Source organism: Harpia harpyja, chromosome 2 (genome assembly GCF_026419915.1).
Source record: "Harpia harpyja isolate bHarHar1 chromosome 2, bHarHar1 primary haplotype, whole genome shotgun sequence".
In the NCBI taxonomy this organism is placed as follows: domain Eukaryota; kingdom Metazoa; phylum Chordata; class Aves; order Accipitriformes; family Accipitridae; genus Harpia; species Harpia harpyja.
The window spans coordinates 7,444,715-7,461,293 of record NC_068941.1 but is presented as its reverse complement, the minus strand read 5'-3'; the positions used below and the strand labels follow the sequence as shown (position 1 = coordinate 7,461,293).

The 16,579-nt window shown below is 37.6% G+C and overlaps 1 protein-coding gene across 17 annotated transcripts in view; it reads right to left on the bottom strand.

Moving 5' to 3' along the window:
- Nucleotides 1-312: 312 nt before the first annotated feature.
- Nucleotides 313-16,579, bottom strand: part of BLTP1 (bridge-like lipid transfer protein family member 1) — a 127,618-nt gene continuing 111,351 nt past the window's right edge. For 13 of the 17 annotated variants that reach the window (XM_052814610.1, XM_052814620.1, XM_052814572.1 and 10 more), the window contains 15 exons: nt 16,143-16,344; nt 15,531-15,734; nt 15,236-15,415; nt 12,230-12,367; nt 11,603-11,863; nt 10,291-10,441; nt 9,854-10,011; nt 9,139-9,331; nt 8,719-8,936; nt 7,836-8,087; nt 7,080-7,283; nt 5,420-5,614; nt 4,390-4,524; nt 1,945-2,110; nt 313-1,008 (listed from right to left, as the gene is read on the bottom strand). In XM_052814610.1, coding sequence (XP_052670570.1) covers nt 792-1,008; nt 1,945-2,110; nt 4,390-4,524; nt 5,420-5,614; nt 7,080-7,283; nt 7,836-8,087; nt 8,719-8,936; nt 9,139-9,331; nt 9,854-10,011; nt 10,291-10,441; nt 11,603-11,863; nt 12,230-12,367; nt 15,236-15,415; nt 15,531-15,734; nt 16,143-16,344 — 2,874 coding nt within the window. In that variant the 3' untranslated portion in view covers nt 313-791. Of the gene's footprint in view, nt 1,009-1,944; nt 2,111-2,137; nt 3,443-4,389; nt 4,525-5,419; nt 5,615-7,079; nt 7,284-7,835; nt 8,088-8,718; nt 8,937-9,138; nt 9,332-9,853; nt 10,012-10,290; nt 10,442-11,602; nt 11,864-12,229; nt 12,368-15,235; nt 15,416-15,530; nt 15,735-16,142; nt 16,345-16,579 lie in introns of those variants that run through there. The other 4 variants (XM_052814582.1, XM_052814601.1, XM_052814706.1 and 1 more) reach the window with 2 other exon arrangements.

The window sequence follows — 16,579 nt, the reverse complement described above, 5'->3', positions numbered from 1 at the left end:
GCCGTCGTCGTTGCCGCCGCCGCCGCCACCGCCGCTTCCTCCCCGCGGCTGGGCGCCTGGGAGGGCTGCTCACAGTTTCCTAGCTGTCGGGAGCCGGAGCTGGCGGCGCCTTGTTCCAGCTCCCCGGGGGAGGCGAGGGGGGAAGACCGGTTTCCCGCCTTTAGGGTGTGAGGCGGCCCCCGCCTCGCCCCGGCGTGTGTAAAGCGCGCCTCAGGGTAAGTGATAATTCGATGAAAAGTTACACTTAAAAAACGCCTTTTTTTTTTGTTTTTTTAATCAAGGAACTTGAAACAACAACAACAAAAAGCCCTGTACAGTAGTTAAATTTTATTACAAGTGTAATAAACAATGATTTTTAGCACTAAGGCAATCACAGTTTCATAAGTTATATATATATATATATAATTTACACAAGTCTACATTGACAAATCAATTACCGGTCACATCAACGAGGGGTTTGTGTTATGGCAAATAAAGTTTATGAAAATTCACAGTTAATCTGCAAGTACTTTAAAGATGCAGGAATTGTATTGCACATGATAAAACGGAGGGCACTGAGGAGCAGATTTACAGTATTCCAGCTATTCCTTCACAGAATATACATTGGTCATCATCATGCAGTAACTTCAAATACAGAATGGTATCATGTACCACGGTAAACAGTTACTCACAATGTAAGTTTTAAATAGAGTAGCAAAAAGCTGTTAGGTTTCTCTTTAAACCATATTTAAATTCTTACAATAAAACACTTTGATAAAATCAAACGGAATTACGGTTGTCACATTATACTTCTAGTATTCTTCTTTGTCTTTTCCTTTCTTTTCCTTCTCATCCTGTAGTGCAGTACCAAGTTTCTTTATAAGGACTGACAAAACTTTGTCCAAAGGATCCATGACACCACGCTGCAGCCACTTAGGAATAGTAGTCCTTGCATGGTGAAAGCCCAGCTTTTGGAGGATGTAGTCAACGCCAACGGGATCAATTTTTCTCCCAGTCCAGGATATTAATCTAAAAAACAATAAATAGGGGACTCAATCTCAAATATATAAATAGAGCAACTGGCATTTGTATGAAAAAACATCCGTTTTTAACACTGTTACTTCTGACCAGCTTAAGTCCAACAAGCAAACATGGGTTTCAAACTTAATTTATACAGACAAGCTGAAGATGACCAATGGAACATCCTCCCGAAGAGGATGCCCAAGGAGGCAAAAAAAACCAGACTGGGCTGCCTCCAGATCACATTTAAATTGATTTATTATTACTGCCAACACAAAATGTTGCCAACAGTCAAGATTTGTTTGGCCTGGGTTGATGTGTTGTTTTGATATGTGAATGAACACAGGTGCTCCAGCAGTGTCAGCAGAGGTTAAAAAACAAACAGACTCTGACACACAGAAAAGTCATTTTGCGTGATTGAAAGTGTGTATTGAGAGCAGTGAGTTGCTGCTATACACGCTATTCTTCTGTGCTAAGTTTAAGCTGCCATATAGCAACTAGTATATAGTGCTTTTTTATTTTAAGGTGACTGCTTAAAGAACTAAAACGAATGCTGAAAATGGAAAACTGCAAGATTAAAAACCATGTGGCAGAAAATGAATGGACTCTTGTATGACAGAGTGAAACAGTCATCTGTGGTCCTTAGTTTAATTTTACTGTATGCTAATTTTGAAGAGCCTCCAACAGTATCTTTAATCTGCATAAATTCTAATCTAGAAGTTAACTGATGTAATAGATAATTGCGTTACCCAGCTTCGCCATGTCCTGGAGCAGGTATCTTTCCTAGCAGCACTAATAGCCAAAGACAAATGCATTAACAGCATCCACACGATTGATCCTCTTAGGAGCTGAACAGCATCAGCATGGAAACACTTGTCATTTGCAGGACAGTACCCACAGATAAAATGCAGAGAGAAGGAGACAGCAGATAAGGCTGCTTGTTACCTGAGCGTAGGTTCCAAATGCCAAGTATTGCACATAAATTCTCTCCAGTCAACTGTAGTGTAGGTAATGCTTTCCTCTGCCTCTTTGTCAGTGGAGCTGTCCTCAATAACACCAACGGAGTTTTTCTGCCCTGGACGAGCAGCCAAAATGCGAGGAGGAAAAATTGCTACAAAGTGGAGAGAGGAAAAACCCCACACCAGTCAGTCATGAGCATCTCACTTGAATTCTCTTTGTACATCATTTAAATAAAACAAAAGCACAAATCTCAGAAAAGAGAGAACCACTTTGTGTTTCAGTTTTACAGAATTTCTGGCAAACAGTTTTGGTCTGAACAAAGTGCTAGTAAAAAATAGCCTATGAAAACTGTAATAGACACTGGACAACACTGGAATGTGGGATTCTTCCTTCTCTCTGCCAGCCCAAAGCATCCATATACAGGGGCTTTCTTTCAAATTCAACAAAGCACATCACATTCCATAAGCAAAATTCAGACATGCTCCTAGTTTAGAGAATTTTTTTAGATTGACAGAGTAGTTAATCTCTGAGGAGGAAGATGGTGGTGGAACAGTTCAATTAAATCTTTGTCCAAAGGCATCAAGGGGACCTGAACGCATGTCTGTCTTGAGTTTTACATCCTGGGATACAGAGAAGGAACAGCAGGACCTTCTCCTCCAAACAACGTATTTTATAAAATAAAAACAAATCTGTGAATTTGGATTGAATTTTGATTTAAGATATCTTGAAAACAAATTTTTTTACAAAGTTCAACCAAAAATACTTATCTTCCCTTTTTGTTAGTTTATGCACTTTTTGGACATTTTACTATAAAGTGCTTTTAGAAAGCACTCCTAGCTTTGTTGTACACAATTACACGTAAAGAGATTTTGATACGTTAGTTATAAACTTTCAAAATACTGAATTTAATGTGTTTTACATCATATAAGGGTTACATTTATACATCACATCATGTTACATCACATGAATAAATGTCACATCACAGTAATAAATGCAAACTACTACGCACAACACAATTTCACACACACCAGAAAAACAAAATATGTGACTTTCACTATGGTAGTAACTCATCGTTTACACATACATTACAGTGTTACATTACTCTTGTGGCAGCCTTTAAAGAAAAACATATAGAAATGAGAGTCTAGAGTAGGATTGCTGTGGCAGAATGTGGAAAATTTTAAGATCAGAAGTTGTAAAACAAATAAGCAGCTTTTAATTTCAGTGATGACATCTCTTCTGATATAATACGGAATGATATAATACTTATAGTAAATGTAACATCTGAAATAATTTTATCTATAATCAATAGTGCTGTTACGATCTTTTCCAAATCTTAATTAGTTTAGTAGGGTTTAGATGCTCCTGGCAGCAATTACTTGTAAAGCGTTAAAGCCACTAGGTGATGACCTTCCCTTCAACATGCAGGTAATAGTAGAGCACAGTCAGTCATTCAGTACTGCACTGTTTATTCACCTTAAGTCTGCAACAACAAAAATCACTCTGTGTTTGGCACACTTTACGTAGACATCAAACTCACTTGGCTTCAATTTGCTCTTCTTAGCAAAGACCACATATTGCTTAACAACGCATGTACCAAATTTGAATGCTGCAACTGAACATACTCGTGGAAAAGTGAAGCATTCTGAAGTCACAAAAAAGCATGTCTCTAAAGAAACTCCACTGATGAAAGGACTGCAATAAAAGTAATGTAGCTTTCTAAAACAGTTTTCATCTGCATGTACCATCTTACAAAAAGAAAGTTAAACTAAACACCAGCTGTCAAAATAGGAGCAAGATTATGACTTAAGCAGAAGCTCATCAGTAGTGGGTAAGGAACAGAAATCCAGGAGTTTTCTCTGTTCTCTGCAGCATACTGCTCATAGGTGCTGCCTTGGAGGTGACTGAACTGGTTTTGAACTGCTGTACCTGCACAGCGTAGCAAAGTGCCACGCAGAGGTACTACTAGTACAGCTCCCTTCACAGTGGTGGCACGTCAGCCTAGTGACACCACGAGGTTTGTAAGTTTGTATGCAAAACTACTCTGCTTCCAGTCCTACAGCAGCTGACTTAAAATCAGCTCAAGTTATTTCCTGAACAATGTTGCACTTTCTGAGAAGTGCCAAAATACCTCTTGGCTTTCAGTCTAAAATAACCCAGAAAAAACGTTTTGCTATTGTGTAGTTAAGTTTCACTTATCAGTGATTGAAAAAGAGGTAACTATCATTTCATAGCATTAAGCCCAGATTTCAAGAACATTTAATACTACTTCTGTTGATTTCAATGGAAGCAAAATCAGGCTTAACTTTTTTAAAATTAAATCCATTTTTAACGAGTCAATTCCATTAAAAAATATGGAGATACCTACCATCAAAAAGTTTGACAACTGCAGATTGTCAGACAAGCGCTACCTCATAAATAACAACTTACCTTTTTCTTTTTCTTTTAGATAAGCAGATACCAAGTCATGCAGAAACATGATCAATTCAGCATCCATAGTTACACAAATGTGGTCTGTAAATTCAGTTACTACACTGCATTCCACCTTTGGTTTAACACTTGTATCTACAGTCAGATAAAAACAGTATTAATACCCTTATAAGTACAGACAGTACACATGAAAGTACACAGATTTTGAATACAAATCATTTTCAAATGACATTGCTGTTACTGAACTAGAGACTTAAAAGAGAAGAAGGACCACAATTAACATCTGCTGCGTTGAGCAGCCTCAACATTTTTTAAACAGTTTTCCCATCACAGTAACTTCTGGTATTTTATAAAGGATGTTGAAAATAAATACTACCAAGCAGCAACCTGGATAATCCTCAACGTGGAAAGCCAACCTAGAGCAGTATCATTAGCTTGTGCTGTGCTAACAGTGCATGATTTTAGACAGCAAGAAAAGCTGATAGCAGATTTTGCTAGTTTGGCTATTAAAAAAACAACTAAAACCCAACAGGTTGACTTATCTAGTAGTATTGTCCAGGAGCAGGTATGGAGTAAAACCACAGCTCAGCCAAGATAAACATCTACATTAATGTCTTATACCTTCACAAGTCTTATGTCCCACCAGTTCCAACTGCAGTCTGAAGATACCATTTTGAAAACAAGCATAAAATTTAGGTACCTAGCTCATATTCCCTTTTTCAGAATGGCCCTCCTCTTTAACATTTTAATAAAAATAAGAAAGTCAACCCCCTAAAAACAGCCAACCTAGCTGAAATGTTCATATTCATTTCTCTTAGTAAGTTTTTTCTACAGTGACCAGTCTCTGGACTAGATCTTCACTCTCTCAACAGAATTCCCTCTACGTTTTATTATGAAATGGTATCCTTTCTTGCAGATCTGCAGTAATTCTCAGATTAAATCCTCTTATCAGCACGGTAGCTTTGTATTTAACCCCTCATTTACGAGAAATAGCTTTGGATCAAGAAAAAACAAATTATGTTTACTGCACCTTGTAACGAAGGCTCTTGGGGCTCTTGAACGTGAATAGATTTAAAATCCAGCTGCATTCTTGGCAATGCAAAGATGGTTTCAGTTTCATGGTTGTAACTGGAGCCACCTCTGAAGCCACTTAGCAAACTTGAGCTTTTCACTGTTGTGCTGCTCTCTGGGTTGTTAGCATCCACATTTCGAAGCAGGTTTAACTCTACATGGACAATGGGAAATTCCTGAATTCAGTAGTCTTTATTAAAAAAAGGTTCTTGTCAGCACAGAGGGTGACAAATTTTCACAAAACACATCTCATAATAAGAAGAGGGGAGCAAATAAGTGTCAGTACCATCACATCTAAGCTCTTTGTTAGTTTTTTGGAAGCTTAAAGTCCAAATTTGATTCCTCTGACCACCCCATCACAACTCTGTTCTAGTAATGAGCTTTCAGTTAAGTAAGATATAGACCGTATGGGTTCAAAGCGTGCCCCTTATGTTAGAAAATATGGTAGTACTTAAAATGAAAATAAATGTTTCTGATTAATATAGGTAATACCTAAATTCACCAAGGCAGCATTGCTGTCAGAAATCACTGTTGACCAGGAATCCAAATCTGTCACAAGACTTTTACCATAGTACACATACAACAACTGGAATTAGTTTCCAGTTCTTAAAATTGTGACAAGACAAAAAAGTTAAGAAAGGTTACTATTTCATTGTAAAACTGCTGGTGTATGATTACTATGAAGATCATATCCTTTATCCCGCTCCCAAAAGCATGGCTACAAAAGGTCCAACAATCAAATGTTGTTGTTTATATACTTAAATGCTCCGGATGTAGCAAAACAGGGCTGCATAAAAACATCTAACAGACAGTGCCTCTATTTGTGAACTTCAGCCACTACATCCTGTTGTGTCTTTCAAAAGGAATAAATATTAGTATAATATATCAATAATTTTAAATTTTTTTTTTTCAAGAAACTATCATCTGCTCATTTCTCGCTATATGCTGTATTCTGCTATTCGCCCTTTCACAGAAATGCTACTGGTATGATCTACTGATTCTATGGTTTGTGAGTGAAATAGCAACAGCTGTATTTTAAGATTTCTTTTAACATTATCTTGAAAGCTTTATTTTCCAATTAGCAATGATTTAAAGATATGATTCAAAATGTTTTAAGGCCTAGAAGCAGCTGAAGGTTGAAGAGCTTTAGGCAGATGAGTAATTTTGAAGTATTAGTCGTAAATGGTAACAGAAGCCTAAAATATATTCCCACTTCAACTTAATCCATAAACCCTTCATATACAGTGAAATATATCCTCACGTTACAAGATCACAACCGGACATGAAACAAGAACATTTTTTGCATATATAATGAAAGAGGAAAAGACTAAAACTATTGCAATGCCAGACACATAAACATCCTGTACACTAACAGAACGTTTTCGCTTGCTTTACTGCACAGTTTGAAAAAGGACAGTTCAGTAACACTGCCAGCGGTTCAGCATATTGCTATGCTTCGTTCCACAGTTCACCATAAGGTTCTCGAGTAGGAACAACTTCCATTATCTCAAATTCCCTTCTCCCTGTAGCCCACTTGAAATTTAGCAGCTTTTAAACAGCCCAATCTGCACTGCCTGGCCAGCAGAGTGATCCCAAAATGTAATGAACATGAATCTGACCTTCATTCCTTGTGGCTGTAACATAATTGAACCACTCTTTCACGCTGGCCACTCCATGTGGGGGGTTTTCGTGGCGGCGCCTTGTTATCTTTGTGATTGTTGCCATAGGGCTTTCGAGGGCTCCACATGGTTTGGTGACCATAGTGTTATGGCCCAAATGAAAGTCCAGGGTTTGCACGATATACGTGGAGTGTTCACTAGTACCTGTGTTGAAGGTGTGGGTGGCATGGGGTAAGAGAGAAAAAAATGGAAAAAGCAGCTTGGTAAGGGTAGTAGGATTTCTCCTCTCACAGGTATTTAACATGAATAATTAGTAGCCAGTGGCATCAAAAACTGGCATAAAGCTTGCAAAAAACAGAAAAATCAAATCCTCAGTAGCTACAGACAGTAAAAACTTCTCAATATGAAGCCAAATATAAGCAATACGACCATTCAAAATTCATCATACAGAAACAAAGGACTACATAAACATAGACATGCCGTTAACAAGGCAGACAATCCACTTTGTAGGCATATTATCAGGGACATATCTAGTATATTTGAAAAAGTACTTTGCATTATTCCCCAAAGAAAGCAAACTGGGTAGAGATGGAGAGGGAACAGATCATTATTTTAGGTAAGTGGTATATTTTGGGGAAATAATCTTGATTCAGACTTAAAGAAAATAAGTTTTTCTTTGATTTCTTCTTATGTATCAATACATTCTTCAAACTAATTTAAAGGAATTTAGAGAAGTGAGGAAATGGTTTAAATTACCATCTTCCCAAACCTTCTGGGCTTCTGTCCAAAATGCAATATTGGGTTCTTCAAGGTGAAATAAGGCCCACGATTTTGAGCGGAAATTAGGTCCATGAAAACAAGCCAGCGTCATATGGTTTCCATGCAGGCTCATGGATCCTCCAAACTGCATTCCATCTTCTGGCAATGGCATCTGAAATAAGGATATATGGCACCCAGATACCACTTTCAAAACTCCTGGCCAATGGCGATGATGGGCTGCATCCAAGACTAGAAAGTAAACATGCAAGAGTAAGAACAAACTTTAGGAAAGAGAAATATACAGGAAAGATTGGTGCCATATTTATATTTTTAATAAAATGTGGAATTATGAGTGATATTTTCTAATCTGTTTTATTGACACTGTTTCATTTTTGTGGTCTAAGGTGGCTGTAGCTTAAGAGTACCTGAACAAGCATACTTGGAAATCAATGACTCCTTGTGTTCAGACAAATGATGGTTTCAGCTCATGATTAACAGAAAGTAAGAGTAACATCACACTTCCACTGCTACTCAAAGTAGAAATGTTTTTTTATGAAATAGACTTCAAAACAGACTTTGAAAACTATTTCAACTCTATTGAAATAGTTTGAAAACTGCAAAAAAGATTTTTTTTATTTTTTTAACTAAAACCCGAAAATAAGATAATCTAAGTCATTATTGTACCCCAGGTCTAGCAGGGTACTCAAGATATTTGCATTCTTCATTGAAAGGTTATTGCCAGCTGAAATTTACAGGAAAAATGTACTGAAGTTACTATTTCAAGTCAAATAGATATCCTTGCATGTATAAAGTCACTCAGTTAAATTTTTGCAATTAAGGCATCCTATTTGGGAAGTATACTATTTTTTGTACCACTTACATTGCTCATGTGAGCTTCTCTCTAAGTTGTTGGCCATTGTCTTGGGAGGGAGATAAGGAACAGGTCCCCAAGTGGACAAAGCTCGCTTGCTTGTATCAAACTGCTGAGTAAAGAACTCCTGGAGTTTCATTCCTATTTTTATTAGGTCTGGTGTAGTCGATCTTGAAATCATCACTTGGAAGATATCCCATTTCAAGTCCCCATGGACAAATATCTCACTAGATATTAAAAATAGCAAAAACATTAGCAGTTGATCTGTTTCCTACTGACAACAAAAAACCCCAAACAAAAACCACCAACAAACCCTTTGCTTTCTAGCAGATGCTTACATTTTTGGTTAGCAATACTGGACAGAAAACATATAGGCAGACATTGGCCTTATCAAACATTATACATTTTAAACACAGGAAGCAGTATTACCTTTTATCAGAGATGCTTGAGTCCAAAGCATTATACAGATTAATTTTCCATTCATCCTGTAGTTTGAGATCAGCATTACTGAAGATTCCCATTAGGATACTGGACCCCATATAGTCAACACGTGCTTCAGTAGAACCCATGGTAATTTGAATTTTATGACTGGGCTGCTGGTTTGGGTGTTCAGAAATATGAGCTGAAATGGAACCAAAGCGATACAGAAATATAGCACTAAAAACAAGAAAAACCATTTTTCCAGTGATATCACCCTTATGCCATCCACATGAAACAGAGGGGCTAAGAAAGCACTGTTTTTTTCAGATTCATGAGGAGGTCACGACTCTGGTGTAGTGCCAGAACACCCAGCCTCTTTCCAAAGCCAGTTTTGCATTTCCCAGATCGTAAGCACTTGTGAAATTCTAGGAGGAGCTGAAATGCTATCAAATCTTTCAGTTGCCATTTGTCCAAACAGCTGAAGGGGGCTGGAGGGTTGCACAACTAGGCAATGTAATTTTAGAGAACCCTGAGACTGAATCAGCCCCTGATCAGAAGGCTATCCCTTCAGTTCAAAGTGTGTTTCACAGTCAGAATGCACAAGTAAGAATCCAAAGTTTTTATATACTAGCAGGTTCACAAAGCGAGGTACTGTGTATATTCTTTAGTTTTTCACATTTATTGTCTAGAGCATATAGTAATACCAGGCAGCTTTCTAACTTACCCACCATCTCCAGGGTATTAACATCTATGGTACCTCCAACAACTCCGCCTCTGGAGTCCAACTGTGATCTTCCCAAGCCAACAGACATGCTAATTTCCCGATCTCTGCTACTACCCACAGATAGACGACCCTGGCTTTTCAAACCACTGGTGGTCCACCTAGAAGAGAGGTAAAAACAGACAACAGTTTTCCAGGCTGTCGAAAGAGAACCTGAAAATTATTTACTGGAAAGCAGTAAATAACATGGTTTAGGCATATGTGACTTTAGGATTAAGCATCTACCAGTATTCATGAGGGGCTTCACAGTTCAAAACTGGAAAATTTAGGATTTTAAAGCTAGAAGACAAGAGGCTGTTAACAGCCTGTGGGGAAAATGTCTTTTTGCCCCCAAAACAACACCATCTGTTAAAACATCCTTGATCTTGTTTTATACTTACGTGGTATTGCCCATTACATTGCTCATATTCATTTGAACATTTAATTGTTTTAGGTTCATAGCAAATACAACCAGTGTTTCCCATGGTGTTCCTTGCTGGCTTCCAGCTTTATTTGACTTACTAAATGGAGTTGATGTTTTTGAGAGAGTATCTAAACAAAAAAGTAGACAAAAATTTTAATTATTCCACATGGTAGGAAAAACTGGCAGAATATATCCATTCTACATATTACAAAAGGACAGACTAACACTGTATTTAAGGAGCACCACAAAACTACGAGTGAGGATAAGTGTGAACTAGAGGATTTGCAATATGCGTTGCTTTAGTTATCATAGAAATTGACTCATTTTACACATTTATTTTTACTAGTATCTTTAAGAGAAACAATTTTTAATTTGCAGTCAGTCATACAAGAGTGTATTTGAAACTATTTAGCTATTTAAAAATACCAGTGTATTCAGAAAATCAATTATTAGTATTTGAATATTCAGATAGCAGTTATTTGCACAAGTGCCAAGTCAGAATTTCAAGTATTAGGGTTTTCCTTGCTCTTCTCACAAAAACCCTGGCAATACACTTATAAGCTTGTGCAAAATTGCATTTCCTATTAACAAGCCACTCTACCAGCCATAAATCCTTCTTCAACTGTGTCTTCTCCTAAAAACCAATCATATATAACATCTTGTTTGCATTCTAAATAGACAAAACACCTGTCCTTTCTTTTCTCACACATAGTTTTCCTAGACTAAAATAAGTACCGTACTTCTAAATCTCCTATCTATATCTAATGCCATAATGTCATGGTTCCACACAGCCAGTGCTACACTGCTGTAAGATACAATACAATAACATTTGTAGTAAAAGAAAGTAAAAGTTACTTTATTTCTTATATAGAAACTATCCTTATTTAGACCTCTTAGTATGAGCCCGAAGTCTCAGATGAAATGAAGTAACTGACCTCACCTGTGAGCTGTGACATTGACCCTCTGCTAAGGGCATGGTAATTGCTTGGATGAGAAGAGCCAAGAAGATGACAATGCAATCATGTTAAGCTGGAGAACTCATCTAATCCCAGCTAAACAACTCCTGCTCTAGTAAAAGAAAGTCCAATTTCATAGAAAGTATGCTAACAAACTACACTTTGATTCATCCATTTCAGACATTTTCCTTTCTCTAAGCCATTGACTGTCCACTCCCAAGCACAGTGGAAAAGAGTATTTTATGGTTGCTTTTTACAAAGCAGTAATGACTACTTTTTTCATACAACTGAGGGAAATACTTTAATAAACTGAAGAAATCATTGTCTACTAACCTCTCTGAGGCACTGAAGAGTCAGACACACTCCTGGATCTTGTAACAGCTGGAGACTTTAAGCTATGAGATGCTGTCCCAGGTGACATACTGCTGCTTGCATTATGTTCACTAAACACATTAGGTGACTGTGCCATGTGTGTAAATGAAGCAGATTGGGAGGGCTGCTCCCATGTCCTACAGTATGCTTTCCGTGATGATTCAGGAGAAAGATGCTGGCTTACCCCTTCAATTGAATCTGGTGTTCCAGGACCCGATGCTACTAGAAAAAAAAGCAGCACATGAAAGGCACAAAAACTAATGCATTTTTGTTTAACAATATCCTCCCATATACTAAGAAGTATTTGGAGAGTGTCAAAATATATTTCATTTATCATAACTAAAGGTTTTCTACTGTCTTCATTAATATAAGCTCTTTAATTAATTCAATGACCTACTTTACAATTTTTCCATTTCTTCTTTCTAGGATTTTCTATTAAACTTATTAGAGTGACTGCATATTGAGTAAATTATAATACATTTATATCTAGTCACATACATAATAATACACAGGTAATAAATGTTTATAAAATTCCTACTATAACTCCTTGTACAAAAAGGTTTTTCATGATAAGCAGCAGCATCTTACCTGGCAGATTTATTGTTTGATCACCTAGGAAAAGCCGTCTAGCAATGCTTCTCCTGTACCAAGCCCTTGGAAAGGCTAGAATCTCACTGAGTCGGCGCATATCGTATTTAAAAGAAGCAGACCCTATATCACAGACAGCTGAAAAAGAAAAAGCATACACACACAACTGTAAACTCTCAGTAGTAACAGGTTTTGGTAACCAAATCTAATTAATAGGTGTTCAATACAGTCAAATACTTCTTTACATAGCAGTATAGTCTCTGCTGTAATGAAAAAATATTTTTCCTGAGGTGTTGCCATTTTTCCAAATCCAATATTAGATACAAACACATTTTATAAAGGCAAGATGGAGCCTAAGAATGTAACTGATGTTGGGTCCTACTTGTGTTGTATGCGCCTCAGACTCCTCATCTGAGGGCTTTAATGGCAGATAGTCACAACCATTCTGCTGTTTGCCCAGTAAGTCAAGATCTCATGTGCAGTGGGGGAAAATAAATAAATAAATAACAAATCTTTAAACCCCACTTTTACTTTAAGGTTCCTTGAGTATTCAGGAGTCCAGCTCTCACTGTAGCTTCATAGGCACCAGGGGGCAAGGTGGTGAAATTTGACAACTAGTAACTCAACACAGACTGCAGAACTACCTCACCAAGTTAGACATGCAGCAGCACAGCCAGAATTAAGATAATAACACACAGCAAATGTCAGACTAAGAAAGAAAAAACAACAACAAAACCCAAGAAAAAGATAATGAAGAACACTAAAAAGGCAGCTTGTGATCCTGGAGATTTAATACCACATTTAATTGTGCTACATAATTCATTTTGATTCCACACCCCCCCCCCCCCCGAAAACTAGACTATTTCTAGTTTTCATATTTAAAAAAGGGAAAAAGGGCGAGTGTAAAAGATTTTACCCTATTCAGGTAACAAAAGAGATCTGTGAAATACCTGTTTCTGAAGAGAGGACTATGAAAAGCCATTGTTTGTGTTTACCAAACTAGGTCCAACTGAAAGCTTAACCAACTTTGGGAATAAATTTAACAAAGTTCTATTATTATACTAGTTTATCTCTGTTATAAAATGTATTAAGAGATGAATCAGCAATGAGAATCTGAGTTTGTTCATCTTTCTGTTCTGATGGGACAGTGACATAAAAGAGCATTCACACTAGGGCACCGGGTGGCCTGCTGAAGTTCATTCCCTTGTTGCTCACTCCTGTATGCGGAGACTTATTGAAGCTATACTACACAGACACTGTGGGCATACTGCGATTGCTTTCTAACTTTAGCAAGCAAGTTAGTGCAGTGTAACACATTGAGAAAACACAGCAGAATTCTACCAAACAAGCTGAAAAGAAACCCAGCCCAAAGCCCAACCCTCATCGTACACTTTTTCTTAGTGATTTGTAGTCCCTTCAACTGATTGCTCTAAGAAATATACACTTTTGGATGACCATCACTCTTTTTGATCACCAGTAGTAAAACAGATCCGCAATGGCCACAAAGTGAAATGGCATATTTAGAGTTTGAGGATTTCAAAAACACTATTTTAACTCTAATGATGCGTGACAGTGAGGAATAAATGAAGTATTTTGGGAAGAAGATTTTCTTGGTTTTTTGGGTGGGAAATAAGAACTACTGGTGTAGCTAATATAAAAATATTTAAAAGCTAACCAAGCTACTGAGTTTGTCATTAAAACAAATTATGTAAGTGAGAACAGATTAGCATTACATGTTCCATCTCATTGCCATTTATGCAGTCATATATTATTGCACTGCAGTCATACAGACTTTTGGGGTTCTCAAGAAACAGGGTTAAAAAAATGAAGGGCATAGATATTGTTCAACAAACAATACTGTTCAAAGACTCTAGTCTCTTAAGTACAAAGCTAGTGTATACTATGGGATTTTATATCTGAAGAAAAACGTACATTGTGCCGTTAGGTGGAAAATAACCATCCTCTTCTGCGTGCTAAAACCATATAATAAAGTTGACATACTAAGATTACTCCGAAATAATGACTTGAAATCACTTCCTTCTGATAACACGTGACAGAAATATCTACAATACAACTAAAATGACATGTAACTTGAAGCTGACTAAACACAAACAATTTAGGCTTTATCTCTGTGGTAGGTTGGCCACAGCTAATAGCCAAATGCCCACCGAGCTGCTCACTCATTCCAACCTCCTGTGGGAAAGGGAAAAAACAGAAGGAAGGCAAGGAGACTTGTGGATTGAGGTAGCAACAGTTTAACAGGGAAAGCATAAGCTGTGCATGCAAGTGAAGAAACAAAAATTATTCACTGCTTGAATTCACTGCCCATTGGCAGGCAGATATTTAGCTATTTGCTGGAAAGCAGGGCCTCAGCACACCTAACAGCTGCTTGGGAACACAAACGCCATAACCACCAATATCGCCCCTTCCTCCTCCTTTCCCTGAGCTTTTATTACTAAGCACAACCTCATATGCTATGGAATATCCCTTTGATCAGTTTGGGTCAGCTGTCCTAGCTGTTTCCCCTCCTGGGCAGAGCGGGAAAGAGAGAAGGCCTTAAGGCTGTGCAAGCACTGTTCAGCAGTAGCCAAAACATTGGTGTTATGAATACTGTTTCAGCCACAAATTCAAAGCACAGCACCATATGGGCGGCTATGAAGAAAGCTAACTCTATCCTAGCCACAGCCAGTACAATCTCAAAACATTCAATGGTCACATTAAGTCACACAGACTGGTGTCAGGGACATGTTTGAGCAAGCCCATTTAGTTATATTAAATGAATCAAGAGGCTAAAAAAGGTGCATCTGCAAATAGGTACTCCAAGTACCATTAAAATTCAATGTACCAATCCCTACTTCACTCAAAAAAGCAAAAATTTTACTACACACTACAAGTAGATGGCTCTCATATAACATCTACAAAAGCTGCTGAGAGTAAAGTCTGTCACTGGAACAGCAGTTCTCTGATTAGCCGAACAGATGGAATTAAAACGAAACAAGCATTTACCAGATATGTTTATCAATGTAGTATCTATCTTGCTGGTAGCTTTGCTTGCAGACTGACTCTCAAAAAAGGAGGAACCTCCTGAACGCCTTATTCGTGACAGGCTGACTTTCACAAACTCAAGGTTAATGCTCAAAGAATCCTTCCGGCCAGTGACCGAAGTTGGTTCCTCATCCACATTACCTAGAAATAGAAAGGAAAAAATTTAATCTTCTGTGACCTTTTCAAATCTTCAGTTCAGAAAACCATGCCAAACTTGAACAATGTTCATTAAAGCAAACAAAAACTTGTTCTGTACCTAAAGCTCCTGATCCAGGGGTTAGAGCAGTGACAGCAGATTTTTGTTTTCCAGCTCCATATGGATGGAACACGTAAAGGGAAAAGTCAGACATGCAGGCAGTAAAGCTCAGACCTGAAGAGCTGCTACTAGAATTAGTCAAGTCTGACTGACTGCTGCTGTGCCGTGTTCTGCCAAGAGGGCTGCCTAGTCCAGGTGATGAACCTGAAGACAAATTTTTTTTTTCAAAAGTTAGTTTTAGTATGAAAGCATTTTCAAACGTGAAAGAATACTGACTGTTAACAGCAATATTAAACAGACCAAACGCACATCGAATTATGCCCTTGTAGCAGCAATGCAGCTTAAATATTTTATGTATTGATGCTAGCCTTCTATAAGAGATAACTGAACTTGCTTAACCAATGCAAGAAAAAACTCCAATATACTGTATCTGTGCAAGCTTTTACGGGAAACTGATACAACATGAACAAATCCTACTGAACTCACTCATACATAAATGTCTAGCCTTAAGGTGTGTAAAAGCTTATCTTCTGCTCTAATTTTAGACAACAGAACATTATATTTATTTATGCTACGAGCTGTATATAGTATAAACATTCATATACATATTACCTGGTGCTCCAGATTTACTAACTGAATTCTTTGAGCCACTCTGCGAAGTATTGCCACCAATTGACACATTTTCTGATGGGTACGTTGTGCCTAATGTTTCCAGTTCTCCTCGGTTTGAAGAGAAAACAAGATCCAGGGAAGGCAACTTCAGCATACATTCAACTCTTGATACCGGCAAGCAACTGAACTTGATTTGAGAGGGCTGAAAGACAGAAAGAAAATAAAGCGTTCAATGAACAAATACGAAATACTAAAAACATCCCAAATTTGGTTTATAAAGTGCTATTTATTTATTTTTTAAATCTAAGCAAATTACAGCCTTTTCAGACTGGTTTTTAGAATTAGTAAAATGACTGTGTACAAACGGATATAGATACATTAATTTCAGGCAATCCCTCCAACACCAGGTCTATTATTTGGATCAGTTTTTGGAAAAC